The following is a 19,128-nucleotide window of genomic DNA, read 5'->3' as shown; positions in this document are numbered from 1 at the left end:
TGTACTGAAATGAATTATTGTCCTGGAAAAACCAAACATCGAGACGCCATATTAACAGAGAAGTTAGAATAAGTGTTCCATAATATGATTGTCTTATACATTTATGTAATAAACACAATAGCCACAATGAAAGTAATGAACTTCAGAGCCCATCTCAGTGTTGTTTGCTTCTACAGTTTTGCACTCGTTTTGTGAACACTCTGACATCCCACCGAATGAAAGGACATGTGGCTACCTGAAATTTTCCATTCATCGTCATTAAACCTCATACAGTTCTTGGGTCGGAAAAGTTTGTTGAGACACTATGCTACAAATCGGTTGGTCTCGGTTTCGATGCAACTTTATTTGGTAAGCAAGTGGGTGGAGTCTAATAGGTAAACCTAAGTTTAGATGAGAGGATAAAACTGTAACCGTCCTCCTTGGGTCCTACGTTGTGCTCCCCTTTATCACCGTTCTCCCTCTTCTCGTGGATGTAGAGAAGTTAGGTGGGAAGAGAGGAGAATTGTGGTCGTTGGAGCTGGTAGGCGAGAGCTCGCTTCCTGTACACCCTTAGGTGTCTCGCGAGTAGGTAAAGACGGGAGTATCTGGGTTCTGTTCGGTAATTGGTAGAGCTGAGTTCATATCCCGGGTCTTATACGGGTCTGGCTCGGGCAGGGCAGGAAGAATCTTCACTACAATCACACACACCTCTTTAGACCGTTGCACTTAGTAATCATATAATTCCCTCCAGCTCACTGAATACGAATGAATCTATTAGTAGCACTTGTTTAGAACTTTACTTATAATATTTTTACGGAAGGGCCGTATTTGTAAATTTTGTGTCCTACTTTGCCGAAAGTTGTATGAAGACTCCTCGTAGTGGAATGCACTCTCACTGAATCCTGAGGTCCATGAACCCCAGACTCCAAGAGAAATCTACTCCTCCACTTCTGCCACTGGTTAAGTTTTCAAACTAGGAGGTTCCCTAAATTTTGAATTTCCAGTCATGTTGCTTTGCTATGTGATTCTGGCAGATGCTGACCTGACGCTAAGGTTGACAGCCCTTTGATGCATTACGACCATGGGATGAGGCTCCGGTCGTCTCACTTTTAAGTTATAGCTGTCCCAAGCTGTCAGCCCTCAAATTCTCAAAGACTTTCCGACTTTGCTGAAAATGCCAGAATTCCAGGAAAGTACCAGATGTTACTTCCTGTCCACATAGCAAAACTTGAACTATGTCCCTTCTGCGTGTAAGAGTTAGCTATCTGCCGGATCTCTTGGTATTTACTTGACATTAACTTAATGTAGGTATAATTAATACACAATAGTCCACCAATTAGAATGAACGGTTACAAAACTGAAAGTAAGTTATGAGTGTGTGGAGTGGATTCAAATTTATCTCATTAAAGAGGTCTTCCAAAAAGGTCAGGGAATTCCGCGTCTAACCGGGCCAGTATCGATTACCCTAGAATCAGCCTGTTTCAATAGATAGTTGATTAGTTAGTTGTTTTTCTTAAGGCCACTCCTTTCTAAGGGTCAGAATGAACTTATACTTCTCACGTCAGAAGATTAGACCTGGAAAATGCATCAGAAAAAACTTTAAACGGTTTGAGATTTTCACGGCGGTTACTATGAAGAATGCCGTCTTCTGGGTTGTGGTGCCGTGCAGATATTGTGTGAACCTATGTTTCGGAAGAACATGGTAGAAAAATCCGCAAGCGATGAGTCAGCGGGAGGAGGTACTATAATTAACTTCGCTACTCGACATCCTGATGGCCCACCAACAGACCTGACTAACAGAAAGTCATATCTTCTGGAATACATAGCGATGCAGTCGGTTGAACTCATTACGCGGCGTTCTATCCCAGGAGACAGGACTCTTCAAGGCTACCGCTGTAATAACCTCAAATCCTACACAGAATTACTAATGTTCCTGTGTTTTCTGTCACTCCCCCAGTGTCGAAACAGGCCTGTAGATTAGGTCATACGTCATAAGTTCTAAAATATTAATTGTCCTCAAAATTCCAGTCGATGACGCAAGAGCGCTGAAATTAATACAACTACCTGACCATGTCATTGATGTTTGGTATGTGTATGTGTTTATTCTGTTTGATTTTCCCTTAGTTTATATAGAGGCCTTGCGGCCGGCTGATCACTCATCCAAGGAATTCTACCGTCTGTAAAATAATAATGAAACTGAAAATCAGAGGTCAGGGCCCAAGGGGGCTGTAGAGCCATAAAGAAATCTAACTAACTCCATGGAGCAGAGTTCTTCTCGAGAATTTAGTAGTCACTTAATTTATCGAGAATTTGTATATCTTCTACAGAACCCAAAGCTTGTCATCTCGTTCCCAAGAGCTCGACAGAGATTGCTCTCGTGAGCCAGATGAATCCAATAGACCCACTCAATCATAATTCGACAACACTTAATATAATATTCTGAAATAAAGAAGTATTCAGTCCCCCATCAGATATATTATTACGTGTATGATTAAAATAGAAGAATTCAGACTGAAGGAAACAAAATTTATTGCGTTCCACAAAAAAACAAACAAACAAACAACAGATCAACCAGTATCATTTAATCCCACAAGAATTATATCAATTTCGAATAATGTATATCAAGATATGTGACATTAATATGCAGTAATTATTTGTCTCCTATATTAGGGTCCATGACAGGTATATTTGATTTTAACATTCTGAACTCACGTGTTCTCTTTGGGGAACGGGTGCGTTCATTTCCAAGCTTCTTTGATCATGTCTGACGCCTTCTCCGCTATCATTATTACTGGAGCATTAGTGTTCGAGTTTCCTAATGTGGGAATAATGGATGCGTCAATAACACGCAAGTGCTGAACCCCACGCACCCTTAACTGAGCGTCCAAAACAGCTGTTGGGTCACTGTCAGGACCCATCTTACAAGTTCCACTGAAATGGTGAAGCGTCAAGGTGTAGTTCCTTGCAAGACAAGCCCAGTAGTCGTTGGTGCCAAATTCTACGTGGGCACATTTCGGCAAAGGCGTTGTGTCTAAAGACACACCCACATCCTTAAACACTTTTGTGTTGGACAAATTCTTGGCTACAAAATTACAACCGTCAATAAATACATTCAAATCTTCAATATTTGCAAAATAATTTGGAAATATAATAGGCTGGAGAAAGGGGTCCTTTTTCTTAATTGTGATGTACCCAACGCTCTTTTCCGACATAACGCCAGGCTGGAACATAAGTCGATTGTATTCAGAAAATGGAGTGGTGATACGCACATCACGTGAGCTGGTGTTAAACACTGTTTGTGGCGGAATGAAATACTGGATGTCAGGATAATCGATAGCTGGATCAGCATATCGAGACTTTATATAACCAGACGCTTCGAGGGAACCTGTCCCGGAAAGTGGCCCTTTATGATGACGTGCATACTCAAGAATGTCTCTCAGTACTTTCTGGTTGCTTGACAGGGTCTGCTGTTTCTCCCCCAGTTTGAATACAATCCCTGGCATTGAAACATGATCCTGTAAGTTCTGACCAACTTGTAGATCCTCAATGACGTCAATACCTGCTGCACTAAGGATGCTTCGAGGACCAATTCCAGAGAGCATGAGCACTTGTGGCGATTTTAGTGCTCCACTACTAACTATGACTTCCTTATTAGCATAAACTTTACCTCTGATATGTCTGTGCTTCTCCCATGCATATTCCACCCCATAAGCCGTTTTCTTGTTTGGGTCAATAAGGACCTTTGTAACTCTAACGTTCGTTACAACTTTAAGATTCTTTCTGTCACCGCGGAAAGGCTCGATGAAGGCTCTGTTAGTGCTCATTCGACTTCCATCCTTTTGAGTAAACTGCAGCAATGTGACCCCGGTTTGGGTGCCGCCATTGATATCGACACTCGTGTAGCCGAGCTCCCGGAATGCCTCGACGATAAGTTGTGCGTTCTTGTCCTGGTACGGGAGCCTCTGCACGTTCAAGAGACCTCCCACCGCGTGGTACCTGCTGTTGGCAGCGATGGGGGGATCTCCATTGTTTTCAGACTTCTTGAAATATGGAAGGACGTCTTCAAATCCCCAACCATCGTTCCCTGATTTGACAAAAGGTATCATCATCATCATCATCATTGTACTTATTTATCACCAGGGCCCGGACTTTGATGACATGTCATCTTTTTTTCCTCGTATCCCATGCGATGCTCTTAAATGTATAAATCTCGGATATGAGCTGCTGGTTACAGAAATGTAAATTTTGTAGGTAATTTTTTGTAATTTTTTTGACATTTTTAGGTTTAAGATCATCTTTTCATTTTGGGGGTAATTTTTTGGTAAGTTTTTCGACTTTTAAGGGCATTTCTTCTCATTTTTGGCCATTTTAGGGAATTTTTCTTCATATGTTTTCTGAAATGTGAATAATATGGAAGAGAAGTGTTCTTTCTTTCCTCCTTAAGGCCATTTTTCTGGATTTTTTCGGTCATTTTATAGCTCATTTTTTTAATATTTTCAGGTCATCAAAATCCGGGCCCTGCATATCACATTTTTGGTTCATATGTTAGGTAATTTTTCTGGATTTTTTCGGTCATTTTATACGTCATTTCTCAAATATTTTCAGGTCATCGAATTCCGCGCCCTGTTTATCACATTCTTTCTTTTCCTAATTTGAATCAATTTTCTTAAGCAGGTATTTCGCGTCTTCGTCCCAAATGTATTTCAATTACAGTCTTCAATCATCTTATTACAAAGCATGATATTACTGTAGTTTTAATAGACTGATTGTGAAAACTGGGCTGCTTCATTTAATTTACTTCAGTTTATTTAATGACGCTATTAGACCAAGTAACATCGAATGATGAACAGTAATGAATATAAATCGAAAGGGATGTAAAAGGAAACTGTACTTGTATAATTTACAGAGAAATATCGTCAAATTGATGGAGAAACTGGAGACAACTCCCAAAAATCTCTCTCAACACAGTCAGTGTTCCAGCGAACTTTCTTTAAAATTGATCCAAACATTTATCTAGTTTATCCTAAAATTATGGCAACCTAGTGTCCATCTGTGACATCACTAAACTCTTGCCTCACATGGAGCCTTTCTTTGTTTTACAGTACGTTATTTTATGAATGTCAAGTTTAATTTTTTTATACACAACGATGCCGACATTTATATCGACCTCGTTTAGAAAACAATCTTATCGCCAGTCAGAAGTCAGTGCGCATGAAAACATGTCTGGCTACTATTCCCAAGTGAATGTTCGTAGAGACATTGCTGAGACACTTGCCGTATTGGTTTTTCCCATACCCTACATGCCAAGTGAAGTAAGATAATGTAAAGTTGTCCCTATGCTTAACTAATTAAGAACTACGCCATGAAGGCGTATGGGGGAGTGGATGTATAGATCCCCGACCCTACACGCGAAGTAGATAATTTTATTAAAATTGAATATAAAGCTTTCTTCCAACATGGCCAAAAATTCGACACATTTTATATTCTACAGCTACAAAAACTGATTAAACAACATAAAGCCATTAAACGAGTGACAGGATCATTACCCAGTTTCTTCCATGCATCGTAGGACCGAGCATTTCCTCGGTTGTATATCATTCCATTGAGAACGCTTCCTCCTCCAAGAACCTTCCCGGCGTTCCATGTACACGACTTTCCTCCACAGTATCCTTCATGTGGCTCCGTTTGGAATTGCCAGTCAACACTGGTCTCCCAGCTAAACGGGGTGTAAGCCGGTACATCCACCTGTGGGGGCTCTTCCCCGCCCGCTTCCAGGAGTAGCACTTTCCAGTCGCTTATCTCCGACAACCTGCACAAAGCAGATTCAAATATCCAGTTTGTACGGATCTTAGAAACACGGTAGAGCTTTAAATTCCCTTAAATACCACAAAAACGATAATTATTATACTATACTCGTGTATATATATATATATATATAGTTGGCTCTACCTCCCTCTAAGTTAGGTTAGGTTAGGCTAGAGGGAGGTTTGCGCCTCCTGATCACCTGTGGTGCTAAGACAGCTGGAGCGTAAGCTGCTAATAAGTCAGCCAAAACAGTCAGGTCACACAACCGAATAAAAGGAAACCTGTGGTCCCATGGGTATGGGTTTGGGTGTGAAGTTTATAAATTGGTCGTGGAAATAGCGTGTTGAGAAATAAAGATGGATGCCTAAATTGCGAAAGTAAACTCGATGTTAGGAGAAAGGTGGGGAGGCGATGTTTTAGAGGTACGCAAAAAGGCAAATAACGGAGAATAACGGACATCTGTTGCAACAGAGGTCGTGGTTCTTAGAGGATTCTGCAGTAAAGAAGTAAGTACAGGATGCTAAATTGGATTTGACGCGTAGAAGCCTGGAAAGCGGCCAAAGATATGTTAAAATTTATAGAGGAAACTTCATATGGACAGGAGAATTGCTCTTACATGAAAATAAGTCATGATAAATACATATACTGAGATGATTGTTGGATTAATTGTGCACAGTGGCTTAATCAGAAGAGACATCCGTTACTAGGATATGGCACAATAAAGAGTGATACAGTAATGGAATACGTCACGCCATGCAATGTAATCAATGGAAATACCGCTGGGAACGGTGTTCTCTGTGGGTCCGCGCCAATAGTGACATAAGACAATAATAGAGGAATTATGGAAAGTGGTATTTTCTATAGGATCCGTGCCAATGCTATATTACGAAGACAAACGAGACAGGAGATACCGTGACCCTGCGAGTCCTAGGTCGCAACGAAAAGGGAAGTCTCAAATCTGAGAGTGTAAAATATGGTCACAAGTCCCAAGGGACTCGGACCCGAGAAAGATTACGCTGGTGAGGACCAGTAGCATATACACATGACAGACCCGTCCTTTAGTCAGAGAAGGCGCCCCACCAAAACAAGACTATAACTGTCAAACAGTAATAAATATCTGGTCATGAGCCCCAGATGGGGCTCGACACCAAGACTTGAATGCATGTATAAGAGGTGGGCCTTCTCGGCCCTTGCACCGCGACCTACAGTGGTCTATTGTGCTTTACACCAAGACTTACTGATCGACTGACCGTCAGTCGCAATGTGACTTTGACTTTAGGAGATAGCCCTTGTGGATCCTGGTTCGAATACCTTCACCCTAGTCCTGCAAGTTGTAGGAGACGACGAAAAGGGAACCCAGTGCCGGGGGGTTTAACTGTGCTACCCTGTTCTTGGAGGATATGAATACCGGGACCTGACCCTCCAGGTTGCGGGATTTTCGCATCTGAGACAGTAAAATATGGCCATGAGTCCAGTGGGACTCGGGCATAAGAATGACTGCGTTTGGCGAGGACCAGCAGCATTTGTAAAGGATAGAACCATCCTCTCATCAGAGATGATGTTCCATAAGGACTATTACTGCAAGTGTTCAGTTGAAAAACAAATACTTGTCCCGAGTCTCAAAGGGCTTGGCGCTAAAACTTTGGTTTCCTCGGGTAGCGGTACCGTAATCAAGCGGCCGTAATACGTCGGTGAATGACGTCACTAAAACGTTGCCATGGAAACCATGTTTCTTTGTTTCCATGGCAACGTTTTAGTGACGTCATTCACCGTCATATTACGGCCGCTTGATTACGGTACCGTTACCCGAGGAAACCCAAGCTTAAGACGAACTGATTTGCGGTAAATCGCCAGTCGTAAAGTAACTCTAACTCTGAGGAGACAGACTCTTCGGAGGTCGTCGCATACTGTCGCCCCTGGCGGAGACGGAAGAGCCCCCATTGTCATAAGACTTCGAATAGCAACGCCGAGGCTAGATGTGAGATAGGCGAGAGCCAGCAAGGACCGGAGCCTTGGAACACAGAAGATGATGTATGTACGGCGTTGGCAACCGGTGAAGACACAGCAGACAAAAGTCTTATTGCGCGTTGTAGAGAAATATAGAATGGGGGAATAAGAAACAGCGCTAAAGTCACTTGTAGTTAAGATATTTATGAGTAAAGTAAAACTAAAAACAAACTGTGGTTTTAGTCCGCAAGCGAACTATACCGACCGAACGACCGCCGCTTGTCGGCAATGTTAGTGCCAATTTAAGCGGATAGAGGGTGTCACGTGGTCAGCGCAACGAATCCCCACGGCCGTTAATTTCGGTTTTCAAGACCGGAGCCGCTATTTCCTTGAAATAGCTTCTCAATTATCCTCACGGGGCTGAGTGGACCCTGTTCAGACCCACTCCTCAGAATATCTGATAGCGCCGGGAATCTACCCGGATCTCTGGATCTGTAGCTGGGAACTCTGACCACTAGACCACAGAGGTGGTCGAAGTAAAACTAATTATCAATAAGAACACACGAATAATCACTTATCACATGAAAATGCATTTTGTAATTACAAAATCTTCACGAGTATTTTTGTTTACAGTTCTGTTGCAATATTTACAGCTTCAGCACCTCTTGGCCGTTAAACGCAGCAGTAAAATGACGCGACTGCCGTGGCAGAGATCAGAGTTCACGACACTTTAAAGCGGAAATTTGAACATTCGTACATAGTATGTGTTATGTATTCGTGGCCGCTTATGAAATAGAAGTTTTCATATCATGATGCAGTTTGCAGCAAATTCTTCATTTACCTGCTGGCCACAACACAACCTGCTGATCCTCCACCCACGATTATGAAATCATATCGTTCACCATCAAATATTCTGAAGGGAGGAAATAAGCTTCCAATTTCTTGCTGCTGGTCAATTAGTTTAGGTAGATGCCACGCCAGATAGCACAGCAACACCGTCGCTGGACAGGCTACTGAGACCATCGCACTAACTTCGGCACACGTCTGAAGTGAAGACTCTGAAATAATTATATCGAGCAAATTTAGGACAATTTATTGCTATTGTTCTTGTTGCTAAACGTCGCAGAACGTGTCTTCGAAGAACGTACTGTGTCTAACAAATCAAGGTCAAATTCTAGAAGCTGAACGTATCTAACCGAATGACATGCTTGTGCTTACTTACAAATCCAGAAACAATGTGCTAATTACTCTCTTCTACAAAATATTGTCACACCTTCCTTCCTCACCTGAAGACGGAAACAGATCCAGTTTCCGAAACTTCGTGTTTTCTATTTCCTAGAATTCATGACGATGGAAATAGTCCAAAACCCCAGTAATTCTGTGTGTTATCCACCATCGTCAAAACCCTTCAGAATCTACAATATGATCGTTGTTGAGAAAATGGGACAAACACAAACTATCTCCTGCCGTTGTTCGATATAAACTCCGTGGCCTGTACTCCGCAAGCGAACTATACGGCCGCTTGTCGGCGAAGTTGTTGTTATTGGAGAGGGTGGGCTTCCCCATGCACTTGACCAGATATTGGTCCATTGTGCGTCCCCCTGTGATATTCTACCAGTCTCTATACCCTACCGGTACTGGTGCGTGCCATCAGTCCCGACTCAGCCAGCGAGTTCGGCCTCTACTGACTTAGTGGTATCTCGATGCTTCCCCCATCTACCAGAGGTGTTAGAGACTACTGTTGGGCGGGAAATGTCCTGAATTTGGCTCAGAGGTCCCCTTGAGACATGAGGTTCTTTTACGTGCAGTAAAGCTACGACACGGAACCCACGGCTTAAAGTCCCTCCCGGAGGACTTGTTCCCTGAATTTTTCCGCCCTTAAAAATTCCACGACCTCCGCCGGGTTTCAACCCGCGTACCGTGAGTCATGAGGTGGGAACGTTACCCCTAGACTACGGAGGCCGCTTGTCGGTGAAGTTAGTGCCAATGTTTGCGGATAGAGAGTTAATCTCGCTTTTCCAGACCGTTGTTTCTGGCACACGCGCGCTGATACGGTCATGGGATCGAGTCCAGAACAAGTTACTTCCTAGGCGAGAATAGAATTGGAACCGTGACGGCAATGGGGTTGTGACAACAGTAGCTATATTTTGGTATAAGAATATGTGATAGCTTCCTCTCGTGTAGAGCCAGTGCCAAAAATGTGGAAGTGTTCATTTAATTGTTTTCCATTTCTTTCTAAGAAACGAAATACAACGTGACGTTGCGGCTTTCGGCCATTGCTCCACGATGTTGTAACCAAACCTGAATTAACAATAAATGCAGAACTTCAGTTCTTTCCCTTGTTGAAGTTTCAGCACAAAAATATTTTTATATTTTTAAGGAGAGCAACGATATTTCTAGCGAAGAATGGACATTTGTGCCTAAAATATAGACAAAAGAGTTAGAAAATTTTCAGATTTTATAAAAAAAAAACCTCGGTCCACACACTTTCCACTAGTTAGGTCTATAAGAGGCCGCGCCATAGCTCAAGCGGTTAGTCATTGGCTTCCCACAGCGGCGGCCCGGGTTCGATCCCGGCTCTGGTCAAGTGGGATTTGTGGTGGACAAAGTGGCGCTGGGGCAGGTTTTCTCCGAGTACTTCGGTTTCCACTGCCAATCTTCATTCCACCAATTGCTCCACAATCACCCTCACCTATCATCTGGGGCTGGTACAGTAGGCCAGAAGTGGCCGCAGTACAAGGGACTTAGTCCCACCCCACTAGCAATAAAATAAATGGGCCTATAAGGTAATATCGCAACGAACTTGCCTTATTCAGTGGCACTAAAGTGCGCAGTAGAAACTCCTGCGGAAAGCGGAAGAGAACGGACTGCTCGAAATAGCAGTTACTGAGTTAAGTAGAATGTCTTATCACGAAATAGTCGTGGTGAAGAATTCTGTGGAAACTGCATTTTTCTGTATTTCACTGATTAAGAACTGCGCTACCAAAGAGCATGTCAAAGTAGGTTACTTAAAAAATTATGTAACTTTATTATATACGCACAACATATTATATACCACTGGTATATACGGTAGCTCGAATTCACATTTCCAGGGAGAAAATATGTGTGCACAAATTTTACTGTTGTATTTTCTTTTTTTCTGCCGATTACAGTGGCCGCGCACTCTAAGGCACGAAATGTCTTTGCTCGCTCTGACGCTGGGATCGTGGGTTCGAATCCCGCTTAAGGCACGGATATCTGTATATGCGTTTGCTCTGTGTTTATGTTCTTCTGTGTGTAGGTAGCGGCCTTGCAACGGGCTGATCACGCGTCTAAGAAATCCTACCATCTGTGTAAAAAAAGATTACGACACTGAAGAAGAGGCCTGGGCCCAACAAAGGGCTGTACAACCATTCCTGAATGAATGAAAATCCATTTTGTCTATTAAGAGGACTTTCATCAGTAGAATAACACGATCGAATCTGGGATATCTGTGGTAGTATCTTTGATCTCGAGGGTATTGTTAAGTGAATTTACCCTACTGGAACGGTTCCCCACGATTCTTATAAAATGAATGATTGTTTCGTTTCCCTTAATCTGCTCTCCTTGCGCATGTCTGCAGTTGCAGAAAAGGACCTTTACTGCACAAATAATACGTCTTATACAGATTGCAGAGACTGCGTCATTCATGGGACACCGGTCTTAGACCACATACTTAGGAAAATTATTTTCTTATAACTTGTGCTTTATCCACTGCAAAAGTACTTAAATTTACTTACAAACAAATTCAGAGAAAATCCACCGTTCTCTGACCCACTGCAGTATCAATGATTCGTGATTCTGTCTGTTCCACCTGCACTGATGTAAATGTAAGTTCTCCTAACGCAACTGATATATGAGAAGAGCAACAGAGATCGAGGAGATGTCATCCGGAAGGAAATCAGAATTATACTCTAATTGCATCGATTAAACTGTTTCAATTTTGGATCATTTTCCTTCCATTTGGATAATTACTCTATTATTGGTTCCCTAAGGGAGTCACGCAACCAAAATGCACATATTTAAGTTGCTGTTACTTTTAGTGAAACAAAACGAACTCCGTGGCTTTAGTTCGTATGCGAACTATACCGACCGAGCGACCGCGACTTGTCGGCGAAGTTAATGACCGCCTCTGTGGTATAATAGTCAGAGTTCCTGGTTACAGATCCAGATCTCCGAGTTCCGGCGCTACCAGTTTTTCTGAGAAGTAGTGGGTCTTGAACGTGGTTCACTCAGCCTCGTGAGAATAATCGAGGAATTACTTGAATTGAAATGTAGCGGCTCAGGTATAGAAAACCGAGATTAACGGCAGTGGGGATACTTTGCACTGACAGCGCGATGAACTCTATCCGCTAAAATTGGCACTTTTAATGAGATATTCCATGAAATACATTGGTCAGCTGTAGTCCACGAAATCCAGTATTGATTTTAATTTTAATTAGTTCATATTTATGTTTATGATCATGACAAATGACATAAATTAAATACAGTTCATTATCATGTTGACAAACCGATCAGGTTTGTGCAACTGTAGACATGTTTTTTGGAGGTATCCGCTTTGAATATCAAGCAATCTGACTGTCACCACTACAACAAATTCATTCTTTCTCATTATCTCTGCATCGTTGACGGACAAGTATATTGACTTGCCTGCGGCCACGTCTTTATACATTGTTGTAAAACTCCACTCATATTCATTCATTCATACATTCATCAGCAATCTGTCAGACGACAGGTCCACAGTCTCTTCCAAAAAAGTTCCTCCACTTAATGCGATCTAGAGTTTTCTCCTTCAAATAAGAGTATCCTCTTCTGTCCCCAAGGTCATCCAGCATCTTCTTACGTCTTCTTCCTCGTCTTCTGGTTCGCATACATGGTGTCTCTGTTTTTGGAAAGGGACTATCCGTTTACTTTCCACATCGCAGAACAACAGCCGTTCAAACCACTCTGGTAACGCCTGTTGCTATACGAACTTGAACCATCTCGAGCATCATTTGCTCTGTGCTTCAAGTCGCTGCTGATGACGCTGCTTCCGGCATCAGTTTTTGGTGTCTCTCTTCGTCTGATGCCTACCCTTTGACCTGTCCAGCAAGGGGCGTCCTGCCAGTAGCTACGCTACCGCTTGTATAGCTCTCAGGGTCCTTAGCATACTCAAACCCCCTCACCACGATAAGGCGGAGACACCAACGAGGTGGTACTCATATTCATCGTGTTATAATATTCGAAGCCTTAACATTTCTGCAGATTAGAGAACCTTGTTAAATAATTCAAGATTGAGTCCGTGTAAAATGTCTTAGAAATAATAAAGTAAACTAAAACTGAAGTTACAATGATACAGGCCTCTTATTACTTGAACAATTTTAATTATATTTTACTAATTTTAATCCTCTATTTAAGCATCCTGTTGCATTACTGTATCTGAAACTGTTTATTGCATTACACAGTCCATCAACAATGCAACAAATTGTTCCTTCTATTTTACACTCTCACATTATACACAATATGTTTCGGCCATAATGGCCATCTTCCGGTGTCTTACTATGCTAAAACTGCTACACTGCTCTTTATTGTCCATTCGTCGCATATGCGACTGCACGCTTCATGGTTTAAAAGTCATACTCTTTGTCAGTTGGTATGTGCTAAAATAGCACACGCTGTAGTTCACTTAATTTAAACCAATAAAACCTGTTAAAATTTTCTATTATAATTTCGTTTAAATTTTGTAAAATTCTTATTACACCTCACAAAGGGCGTCTTCACTTGTTTTGATCTGTATCCTTTACTTCAGATATTTTATTGTGGCAGCCTGTTTTTCTATTCGTAAACCCGTTGTTGTGTTACGTCTGCAATCTGTAGGTCTGTACCCTGCTTGTGCGTTGTTCCCTCTAGCAGCGTGTGGTGTTGTCTTCACTACAGGATTGCAAAGCCCAAAAAGCCAGCAAAACCAAGTTATACGCACCTTCGCCAGAACCGTTTAGAATCTTCCAGATTGAAGGTGTTTGAGAACCGTGCTAAGACGAATATTTGAAACTCTGGAGAGAAGGTAACAAGATTTCCCTCGAGGGTAAGAGGAATATACGACTGTCCGCTGGTTCCAAATCACCGGGCTAGAGACACTGTACAATAACAGGCTGGTCTGCTGTTGTGCAGATGTGCAGCAACGTAGTTGAGAACTTGTGAGCACTACCCTACTATTCGCATTTGAAGAAGTAAGGTATGAATGGATGCGCTGGGTTCATCTTATTCCGGATTGGCTCCAATTGAGAGCTCATGCAAACACAGTGATTCAATATTATCTTGACAAAATGTGAAGTAAATGTTTGTTACCATGGCACATTAACATAATTGTTGACATTCTGGACCTTATCTAACGTCATGTTTTTATTTAAATCAACGTTTCGAAGATTGAACTCTGCTTCCTTCCTCAGGTGAAAAGCCAAATATAGGGACAAGGTCCTTCGACTGATTCGAACTTGAGAACGGAGATAGAGTCCAGTCTCTAGAAATTTATTTAGGCAAAACAGGATAACTGGTAATACCCCAAAAGTCAGCAATTTTATTGAATATCTTGACTTGCAGCTTCTCGAGAATGACTATGCTCCATGTAATTACTGGTTCTCAAAGGTGGAATGTTATGGCATGAACTTCGAAATTGATTGTTCATAAGATGAATATTTTTAAACAATGTAACGTGTTTGATCAACGCGTTGCCAGGCAACAGCTCTGTAGACACGAATAGAGGCAACAATAGAAAGGAAATTGTATTTTATTAATCGATTAACTCAAAGAAAGTACACAGAATCTTTGTTATAAATATCGCTGGGTTAATGACGATTAGGAAAAAGCCAACGTTTCATTTGAGAAAGAAATGAACCACATAAATGCACCCTACTGACCAAATTTCGTTTAATAGAACGTTCAAACAAGAGTTACAAATAGTTACGACTGGTCTACACATGGTTTAGGAAAGCAAAGTAATTAAGTTATTAATTTTACAGCTACAAATGTTGATGTTGTTGTTATTACTATTATAAGATGAGAAGGCCGAAAATTACTTCCATTGTACACACGCATGAGATATTAGAACGAATAATAATACTTCAATTCAATTCGTGTTTATTTACATGCAATGGCCTCTGTGCTGTTAAGTTTACACGTAAATAAACGAATTGAATTGAATTGAATTGAATTATTATTATTCGTTCTAATATCTCAAGCGTGTGTACAATGGAAGTAATTTTCGGCCTTCTCATCTTTCGTCTAGTAGGTCACTTTGTAACAAAGAAAGCTTCCCTTTTACCAAAAACTCCGAGGCCTGTAGTCTGCAAGCACACTACACCGACCGAGCGACCGCCGCTTACCGGCGAAGTTAGTGTCAACTTTAACGGATAGAGGGTGTCGAGTGGTCAGCGCAACACATCAGGACAGCCATTAATTTCGGTTTTCTGGAGAGCCTTTTACCAAGAAATATGTTTGTATACAATAATTATATGCATTATATTATTATATTAGTTATTAATGGAGATGCTTAAAAATTTGAAATTTGTAGAAATTAGAAAACATGGCGCAAGGTCTAAATTTTATTGCTATTTCTGTATGGAATGGAATAAGGAAAGTGCTGCGTGAAATTATGGTAATAATTTTCGCCTATACAGCAGCTCACGTACTGATTGCAAGTAGCATTTATTTTGTCAGTAGGTGGATCTGCCACCAAGTTTGTCTGCCGTCAGCTGTAGTCATTTTCATTGTTTGGAACAACTCCCTGAAAGCGGTCATTTTTTTTGTTTTCAATGGCGTATATTTTCGTGCTACGACTGGTTGGTGAGTAAGCCGGGCCACTTATAATTTTCATATTGAAATATTACAGTTCTGTTTACAGTGAACAAATGACCTTACTCAGGTATTTTCAAGGTAAGTTACAAGATAAAAACGCGCACGCGGTAGCATAGTTGGTTGAGGCACTATGCTACAAGTCGGAAGGTCGCGGGATAGAATCCCGATGAGGTGGATTTTTTTTTTCAATTGGGCTAATCCTTCCAGCCACGCTTTGGCCCTGGGGTCGACTCAGCCTCTTACAGAAATGAGTACCAGGAATATTCCTGCGGGTAAAGAGCGGTCGGCGCGTAAGGCTGACAACCTCATCGCCATCTCTAAGCCAATTGTCTAGAAAATGTGGGAGCCTCAACATCTCACAACCCTATGGGCCTCCACGGCCTCTTACAGGGATACCTTTACTTACTTTTTACTTACTTGTGCATAGAACACGTTAAACGGGACCCTTGAACAAGGTGTCTCGTAGGCCGTTCGACTGTCAGTTATAACAGACCAAGAGAGGTCAGAGGCTTAAACTTGGCGGCGGTCAAGCATACGACCGTTCAAGTGACAAGACTGCGTTGTAGAGGAAGCTACTAGAAATAGGGCATAATCTACTGTACCGAGCCTGGACTGACAGAGGCCCTGTATGTATTTCATATACAGTTATTAACATGTTTAACACATAAAATATAAATATCCTTTACATTATGACAAAGGACTTACTACTGCAGACAATGACTAACCAAAGACAGACCCGCCCTATCACCAGAGAGGGCGTCCCACAGTAACAAGACCGTAACTATCGAATGATAATAAATATCCGGCCGTAAGCCAAAATTTGGGCTCGACACAAAGACTGACTGACTGACTGACTGTCTGACCGACCGTCAGTCGCAATGTGACTTTGACTTTGACTTTGAACTGAGAGCACGTGAGACAGAAGAGAAGAGAAGAGAAGAGAGCGGAGACCAGATCAGAAGCGAAGGGAGCAGAGCTGAGAGCAGAAGAAACCAGAAGACGACAGACTAGTCAGGTTGCATCATCTGGAAGACGCTATTGCGAAATGATTGCAATTGTAATTGTAACGACTTATCCAACAAACAGCTTCTACTAATCCCGAACCCATTAATTTCTTGTCGCGTTACCAGGACACGTAACAATACATACACGATTACGTATAAGAAAGTGATTAAGATAAATTTATTAAAATTCATGTGTAACCTACTCTCAGATAGTTGACAGAGAAATTATCTTTTATACGAGGATTATAACAAAACTCTATCCCTGTTTCATGCAAAATGTCAATTATAATGAATCAACGAGAACAAAATTGAAATTCCCCCCCCTACATATTTACTGGTGACTAAATACGAAATATGAGTCCTTCTGGAGATGAAACATGCAATACACGGACGGAAAGGTGTGACTCCTCGTTGTGCGTTTGCTATAGAAGTTACAGTGAAATCCGTCGTTGCCTTCATTGTCTATAAATCCTAAGCATACAATTAGCGTTTCCTAGTGAGAATCCTAAATTACTGCAGCTATTGGTAGAACAGCGAATCAAAGTTGAAAGGCCTATAGGTGAGTCGACCATGTAATGTTGTCACGTGTTGGATGCGTCACGCGACAAATAACTTTACGTGGGTCTCGGATTTAGCGAATCTTTATTGGACACTCAGTCTTACGCACCTTACAATTGTTATCACTTCAACTGCATTCTGCGGCGGCTATCTTTCACCTGTCTTGTATGGCGACTAGGTTCCAACTGTGTTTTTGCTGCCAAGTCAAGTCAAAGTCACACTGCGACTGACGGTCAGTCAGTCAGTAAGTCTTGGTGTCAGCGGCCTCCGTAGTCTAGAGGTAACGTTCCCACCTCATGACTCGTGGTACGCAGGTTCAAATACCCGGCGGAGGTCGTCGAATTTTTAAGGGCGGAAAAAATCAGGGAACAAGTCCTCCGGGAGGAACTTTAAGCCGTGTGTCCCGTGTCGTAACTTTACGGCACGTAAAAGAACCTCATATCCCCAAAGGGGATTACTGAGCCAAATTCCAGGACGTTTCCCGCCCAGCAATAGTCTCTAAGGCCTCTGATAGATGGGGGAAGCATTATAGACACCGCTAAGCAAGTGGCCGAACTCGCTTGCTCGGCGGGACTGATGGTACGCGCCATTTATCGGTAGGGTATAGAGACTGGTAGAATATCATAGAGGGAAGCACAATAGATCAAACTGGTCGCGGTGCATGGGGAAACCCACCCTCTCTAAATAACTAATAAGTCTTGGTGTCGAGCCCCATTTGGGGCTCATGACTAGATATTAATTATTACCGTTTGACAGTTACGGTCTTGTTTCTGTGGGGCGCCTTCTCTGACGAAAGGACGGGTCTGTCTTTTGTATATGTTGCTGGTCCTTGCCAGCGCAGTCTTACTCGGGTCCGAGTCCGTTGGAACTCGCGACCATACTGCCTCAGAATTGAGACTTCGTGTTTTTGCTGTCTGTAGCTGTCGGCTTCTGTAGGTGTTCTGCGGACTCAGTAGAGGACACCTCTCGCCAAGGTTCGGTCTCACGTGTTCGGCAGTCCGTTGCTTCAAGAACGCTCTTTACACCCTGGAACGAGTTTCGTCTCGTCCTTTGCTACTCAACTGCCTTCGTCGCTGTGGAATCTCCACAATTTCCATTGTAGCCGTTGCGCGGGGATGGACGTAAGATAACTCGTCACAATATTTTAATTTAAGAAAGGTAAAAAGATAAAGTTGTCCCTGTGCTTAACTAATTAACCAGTCGCTATATCGACTGCGCTGTCCCGGTTCCTAATATTTTAATGTAGCATATATTGTAATTATCTTGTCTAAACGCCAAACAAGGAATCGTGCGACCACGGATATTGTTGATAATGCAGTTGGTACAGATCTTGAAAATACGTGTTCTCCCCCTGGAACCGTATCCGTTACATTCAGCGAAGCTAACCTTTGACGTTTAGTCAGTGCTGTTAGTACAGATCACAATCCTGTGATGAAGGTGCCACTGTTAACCCGTTACGCTTTTAATGTGTATACGGCTTTACCATTCCATATAAAAGTTATATAAAGGCCTAAGTTATGATGATAGTAGTAAACAATTTCTTGAAAGGTTATATATCAGATTGATTTCAGTGCTTTTACAAAGCCAAACAATGACAGCCTAGTGTATAACATAACTCTGACCTTTCATGTCGCAATATTACAACGGACAAGAATGACGGAAACAAATTGCGCATAAAGACTTCATAAATTAAGAATCGTTCTCGATACACGTAACACAACAAATACGTAGCACCAGTAGAAAATATGACAATCGTCACTTTTCCAAACCAGAAACCTTACAATATTAAAGTAAAATATGAAGGAACATCAAATATTTTTAGCAGTTTATAGAAAATGCGGGGAGGGGGAAGTTACGATCGCAATGATCTCCCCACACTAGAATTACAGGATAATTATTGCTGAACAAAAACGAATACAATTAGTTTAAATGCGTGACATTTCGAATGACCAATAAACAGAATTAGTGTGGTCGTGCAGAAGAA

At 41.9% G+C, this 19,128-nt stretch overlaps 1 protein-coding gene across 3 annotated transcripts; it reads right to left on the bottom strand.

Moving 5' to 3' along the window:
- Positions 1-2,539: 2,539 nt before the first annotated feature.
- LOC111874429 (glucose dehydrogenase [FAD, quinone]) lies at positions 2,540-17,331 on the bottom strand. Of its 3 annotated transcripts, none has more exons than XM_033755450.1 (4): positions 17,254-17,331; positions 8,573-8,789; positions 5,526-5,788; positions 2,540-4,063 (listed from the first exon to the last, which is right to left on the bottom strand). In XM_033755450.1, the coding sequence occupies exons 2-4, from the start codon at positions 8,752-8,754 to the stop codon at positions 2,718-2,720; spliced, it is 1,791 nt and encodes a 596-aa protein (XP_033611341.1). In that variant the 5' UTR covers positions 8,755-8,789; positions 17,254-17,331; the 3' UTR covers positions 2,540-2,717. The 3 variants fall into 3 exon arrangements, with proteins under 3 accessions (XP_033611341.1, XP_033611342.1, XP_023725701.1); XM_033755451.1 differs by lacking the exon at positions 17,254-17,331 and adding an exon at positions 11,490-11,512; XM_023869933.2 differs by lacking the exon at positions 17,254-17,331 and adding an exon at positions 10,539-10,607.
- Between the last annotated feature and the right edge of the window lie 1,797 nt (positions 17,332-19,128).

This window comes from Cryptotermes secundus, unplaced genomic scaffold, assembly GCF_002891405.2.
Source record: "Cryptotermes secundus unplaced genomic scaffold, Csec_1.0 scaffold273, whole genome shotgun sequence".
NCBI lineage: Eukaryota > Metazoa > Arthropoda > Insecta > Blattodea > Kalotermitidae > Cryptotermes > Cryptotermes secundus.
This window is presented reverse-complemented; position numbering and strand designations above follow the sequence as displayed.

What these genes read in the sequence shown, in the direction of transcription:
- LOC111874429 (XM_033755450.1), bottom strand. Translation starts at nt 8,754, where the DNA reads ATGGTCTCAGTAGCCTGTCCAGCGACGGTGTTGCTGTGCTATCTGGCG. An exon ending in GGTTGTGTTGTGGCCAGCAG is followed by an intron (nt 5,789 to 8,572) that starts GTAAATGAAGAA and finishes TGCTTTGTGCAG; the next exon opens with GTTGTCGGAGATAAGCGACT. An exon ending in CGATGCATGGAAGAAACTGG is followed by an intron (nt 4,064 to 5,525) that starts GTAATGATCCTG and finishes TTGTCAAATCAG; the next exon opens with GGAACGATGGTTGGGGATTT.